The sequence below is a fragment of the Populus nigra genome, chromosome 11 (assembly GCF_951802175.1).
Source record: "Populus nigra chromosome 11, ddPopNigr1.1, whole genome shotgun sequence".
Taxonomy (NCBI): Eukaryota; Viridiplantae; Streptophyta; class Magnoliopsida; order Malpighiales; family Salicaceae; genus Populus; species Populus nigra.
In genome coordinates, this window is record NC_084862.1 from 10,954,813 (window position 1) to 10,960,267 (window position 5,455).

The 5,455-nt window shown below is 38.1% G+C and overlaps 1 protein-coding gene across 1 annotated transcript; it reads left to right on the forward strand.

The window, feature by feature from the left end:
• Positions 1 to 381: 381 nt before the first annotated feature.
• On the forward strand, positions 382 to 5,255 carry LOC133668203 (uncharacterized). Its single transcript, XM_062087970.1, has 10 exons — positions 382 to 610; positions 896 to 1,119; positions 1,223 to 1,427; positions 2,104 to 2,194; positions 2,276 to 2,421; positions 3,404 to 3,647; positions 3,742 to 3,846; positions 3,938 to 4,120; positions 4,212 to 4,416; positions 4,667 to 5,255. The coding sequence occupies exons 2-10, from the start codon at positions 906 to 908 to the stop codon at positions 5,152 to 5,154; spliced, it is 1,881 nt and encodes a 626-aa protein (XP_061943954.1). The 5' UTR covers positions 382 to 610; positions 896 to 905; the 3' UTR covers positions 5,155 to 5,255.
• The last annotated feature ends 200 nt before the right edge of the window (positions 5,256 to 5,455 follow it).

Sequence of the window (5,455 nt, forward strand, 5' to 3'; positions counted from 1 at the left end):
GTTTTGACTCAAAACAATGTGCTATTTTGGTCGTTTTGAAAATAAAAGAATGTATTTGGAATTTTGTTTATTTTAAATTATTTTTATCTATTCAAAAATAAATTTTTTAAAATAAAAAAATATTATTTTAATATATTTTTAAATAAAAAATACTCTAAAAAACAGTTTACATTTTCAAATTCAATGTATGAGAATAATACGGACAGTGTATATCCTTGTTTTTTACCAAAAGTTTTTGTTGCTTAGTAAATGGAAGCGATGATAATATTGACAAGTCAAAGTTCGAAAAATAAAGGAAACCGCTTTTTTGATTCCGTCATCCTTTCCACTCCAAAGGTTATTATTAATATAGGGGAAACAAATGGTGGGCGACGTGCAAGATTGAATTGTATAGTTGTCCTGCCTGGATAATGAATCTTTATTTTATTTATAAAATCCTTCAAGAAAAACAACAGTAAATGAACAGAAAACAGATATAGCACAGAGTGATAAATCAAGAGATGAACATTCTATAAATGCCACCTCCATCCCATAGCATACCAAGTTCCAAAACTTAACCCCTCCTCATTCTCTCAGAACAGAGAGGTTATTGGGTTCTTGTTGTTTCTCTGTAAGTCCTGAGTTTTTTCTCTCATTTCCATGTTTCTGTTCTTTCTGACAATGCTTTGTCTCGACTGTTTGGTTCTTTCGAAAATGTGAAAAACAAATGACAACTATGTGTGTGTACGCGCTTTATTCAACTGATGGAAATTGTTTGATTTGCTCCTTTTAATGCTAGAGGCAGAGTGAATCAGATGCAGTTGTTACGTTTTGCTGTTAAAAGTGAAAGTTCTTTCCTCTTATTAAACAAGTATTCCATTACAGTATTTTATATTTTCTACTTTGGTCATTACAGGAAGATCTAAATGGCTAGAATTCCCATCTTCTTGATGGGGCTTGTTGTCATCTGGGCAGCCTTGGCAGAAGCAGAATACATGATCTATAAAGATGCAACAAAGCCTTTAAATTCTCGCATTAAGGACTTGATGAGCCGGATGACATTAGAGGAGAAAATTGGCCAGATGACCCAGATTGAACGCGGTGTTGCATCAGCTGAGGTGATGAAGGACTACTTCATTGGTAAGCAGAGCGTCACTCGTGCCTTTACTTGGTCTGGGAATTGTTACGTGATGTGGTTGTGCTGTATAGGAAACCTGAAGAATTCCGTTTCCTTTTTTGGCAGGGAGTGTACTGAGTGGAGGAGGGAGTGTTCCCACTAAACAGGCTTCTGCTGAGACTTGGATTAACATGGTGAACGAATTTCAAAAGGGTGCTTTATCGACCCGATTAGGAATTCCTATGATTTATGGAATTGACGCTGTTCATGGACATAACAATGTTTACAAGGCAACAATATTTCCTCACAATGTTGGGCTTGGAGCTACCAGGCAAGTGAAGATTATTCCTCGCTCATACTAACCATCAGTTTATGAACTGAAGTTTTTTTCTTCTTTTTGCTTCATGCAATCAGTATAGATACATTTAAGTTCTGTCCAAATTAATTTGATATTTCATCTAGAAACAAAATCTTCTATCAGTTACCAAAGGGTATCCAGATCCTGAAATTATCTGAAAGAAGTTCATGTGGTCATATTTGTCTGCCAAGTAACCAAGAAAGAGGACGGGTCATCTTTGAGATAGGATGATTAAATTCTCAGTTTGAGACAGCAATCATTATCGCGAGTGTCATCCATTGAAAACTTGGACCCCTTTTCATCTCCTTGGAGATTTCACAAGGAAAGTAGTGATATGATGACATCTGCATCCATCCACAATAGGCTATGCTGATGTGCATCTCTATCAGCAGATAGGATTATATATTCACTTGTCCTTGCAGTTTTACGGCTGGCTTTTAGTCTGCTATTGATAACTAATTAGGTTAATACTTTTGATCAATTCTGTGATATAATGCTAATTTAGATGTTTGACATGTAACTAATAATTGGATATTCTTCTTCTTACTATTCCCATCTGCTGAAACTTTAGTAAGACATTAGGGACCAAGGGAAGAAAATGAAAATGTAATGGATTTTATTTTTGACTAAACTGCATGTCATCGAGCAGGGACCCTAACCTAGTTAAGAGGATTGGAGCTGCAACTGCACTTGAAGTTAGAGCTACAGGCATTCCATATGTTTTTGCACCTTGTATTGCGGTAACGTTTTAATCCAACTAGTAATAACCGAAATCATCTCCTCTTAAATTCTGATTTCCTCTATTACTTCTGGCTATACAGGTTTGTCGAGATCCAAGATGGGGTCGGTGCTATGAAAGCTACAGTGAAGATCCTAAGCTTGTTCAAGCAATGACTGAGATGGTATCAGGATTACAAGGCGACATCCCTGCTAACTCCTCAAAGGGTGTTCCCTTCGTTGCTGGAAAGTAAGGAATCTTATCTTCATGTTACATTCTTTTGCCTATAAGATTTATATTGCTTGCAGTTAAGATAAGTTAAGTTTCTAAGAACAATAATTAGATAGTGTACATTTTCCCTCAAGTCTTCAACAGCGGAGGCTTTTTCCATAATCGCCGTGAAACAATGAAGAAAATTGTCCCAAGGAGCAGAGAACTGTCAATAGTAATTTTCATAGAACATTAGGAATTTCGCGTGCTTATATAGTAAATTTGACTTTGATCCACGCTATCAGATTCCAGGCTCGGTCCATAAACTTGCTTTGCTCTATTTAAAACATGGAATCAGTCAACAGCTCTATCATTGGTGTCTATATTTGAAAAAGAAAATGACACCATTTCTCACTTAGATTAATTAGACGAATTTAAGTTCCGTATCGCTCCCTCGAGGATGGAGTGGATCTGCTGCTAGCTTCATCAGATAATGGATATGTTAATTATTCATTTGATGGAAACCTTTTTGGACTTTGTGTTAGGTTGAAGCCCTTGTTGGAGGCATGAGAGTTGAGACATGCTTTCCACTTATTATTATTATTATTAGCACATGAAAGGAACCTGTGAAGAAAACAGCAGAAAAGCTTCAAAAAGATAAAATATGCCCACTTGGTATCATCAAACTTCCAATGATTGACCCTTAGTGGCCCCTCTCTTGGTTTATCTTGTTTCTTTCCCTTCTTGGTTGGGAAGGCAATTAGGCAACTGGGGAAGTATGAAAAGTAGATAATTCGTGATATCAAGCTACCTCCAGTGCGGTTCCATGATATTTCTCATTCCCACAACCCTTCATTTCACTGAGGTATCTTGTCCAATTTAACAAATAGAAAACACATTATTAAGGGGAGAGGATCTTTATTCATAGTAATCGATTTCATAGTTCCTGTAAAATCTTTGGATGAATTCACTCTAATATTTGTTAATTCCTGAATCCTGATGATCTGGGGGCTTCTCACAGAACAAAAGTCGCTGCTTGTGCCAAGCACTATGTGGGTGATGGTGGAACAACAAAGGGCATCAATGAGAACAATACACAGATCAGCAGACACGGTTTGCTTAGCATCCACATGCCAGGCTACTATAACTCAATTATCAAGGGTGTGTCAACTGTTATGGTATCTTACTCGAGCTGGAATGGAGTTAAGATGCATGCCAACCGTGATATGGTCACTGGATTTCTCAAGAACATTCTTCGTTTCAAGGTAAAGTGATTTCCTTAGCTTAGGGTTTCCCATCTTGAACCATTTGATAATAAAAATCCAAGAGCTGTGTGCTAATGCCTATTGATTGCCTCAGGGTTTTGTCATCTCAGATTGGGAGGGTATTGATAGGATCACTTCTCCACCCCATGCTAACTACTCATATTCCATTCAAGCAGGAATCAGCGCTGGAATTGACATGGTAATTCTTATTAATGGTTTTTTACTTCAACAGTATTCATTATCTTGTTCTTTAGAATTCTAATACTTGTACTGGAAATCGCATTCTGCAGATCATGGTTCCAAACAACTACAAAGAGTTTATTGATGGCCTAACATCCCACGTGAAAAACAAAGTCATCCCCATGAGCCGAATCGATGATGCAGTGACGAGAATTTTGCGAGTTAAATTTACGATGGGTCTTTTTGAGAACCCCCTGGCTGATAATAGTCTAGTCAATGAGCTTGGTAGCCAGGTTAATTACCTAAACTAAGATATTCTCTGCTTTGTATAACGAGTAACAAGAAGATAGAAATGAACTTAAAAATATTTTGTAATGATAACAGGAGCACAGAGAATTGGCTAGGGAAGCTGTGAGGAAATCACTTGTGCTGCTAAAGAATGGCGAATCTGCTGCTGAGCCATTGCTACCCCTTCCTAAAAAGGCAACAAAAATACTTGTTGCCGGCAGTCATGCAGATAATCTCGGTTATCAATGTGGTGGGTGGACAATTGAGTGGCAGGGACTCGGTGGCAACAACCTCACGAGTGGTACATTCTCTTTTCATCCCCTAATTCAGATTCTACTAATACACCCATCTGTTTTAATGGAATAAAACCTGATAAGTTCTGTACTGATTGCCCAACAAGAAACTAAATTTTCGATATCAGTGACTGCTGAAACAGTATCTGAAGGAAAATAGTCATCAGGGGGGGTTTTTTCTGAAATATTTCTTGGCAACAGTACCTCTCTTTAGGCTCTGTAATCCGTTTAATGAGGTTAACTAAAAATGAATTGCAGGTACCACGATCCTAACCGCAATAAAAATTACTGTTGATCCAAGCACTGAAATTGTGTACAAGGAGAATCCTGATGCAGACTTCGTCAAGTCTAACAACTTCTCTTACGCCATCGTTGTAGTAGGAGAGCCGCCATATGCAGAGACATTTGGAGACAGCTTGAGCTTGACAATATCAGAACCTGGTCCAAGCACGATCCAAAACGTCTGTGGAACTGTAAAATGCGTTACTATCATCATTTCCGGGCGTCCTGTTGTAATCCAACCATATGTAAGCTTGATGGATGCTCTTGTTGCTGCCTGGCTCCCTGGAAGTGAAGGCCAAGGTGTTGCTGATGTTCTATTTGGTGACTATGGTTTCACCGGCACGCTTTCACAAACATGGTTCAAGACTGTTGATCAGCTGCCTATGAACATTGGCGATCGGCATTACGATCCCCTCTTCCCATTTGGATTTGGCCTCACTACTAAACCTACCAAGACCATCTAGACATCGTTTTGTTAAATCTGGTAGATAAAGAGCCATTAATATTACATATTGTTTGGTCATTATCACAAAAATAAAGGAAAAATAGCAAAGAGATTCCAAAATTTCTGCCTTATTTAGTGTGTTGACAAAGATTCGGACCAGGGACTGATTAAGCACACCACATCCTCAGTTCAAATCCTAGCAAAAGGACTGTGGTTCGGCACACAACACGTCCTGAGTTCAAATTCTAACAAAAAACAACCTTGCAGGAATCTCTGTTGCTTCCAGGTTCTGCAAGATAAATGGGTTAACCTGATACTGT

What these genes read in the sequence shown, in the direction of transcription:
- LOC133668203 (XM_062087970.1), top strand. Translation starts at nt 906, where the DNA reads ATGGCTAGAATTCCCATCTTCTTGATGGGGCTTGTTGTCATCTGGGCA. An exon ending in GATGAAGGACTACTTCATTG is followed by an intron (nt 1,120 to 1,222) that starts GTAAGCAGAGCG and finishes CTTTTTTGGCAG; the next exon opens with GGAGTGTACTGAGTGGAGGA. An exon ending in TGGCAACAACCTCACGAGTG is followed by an intron (nt 4,417 to 4,666) that starts GTACATTCTCTT and finishes AATGAATTGCAG; the next exon opens with GTACCACGATCCTAACCGCA.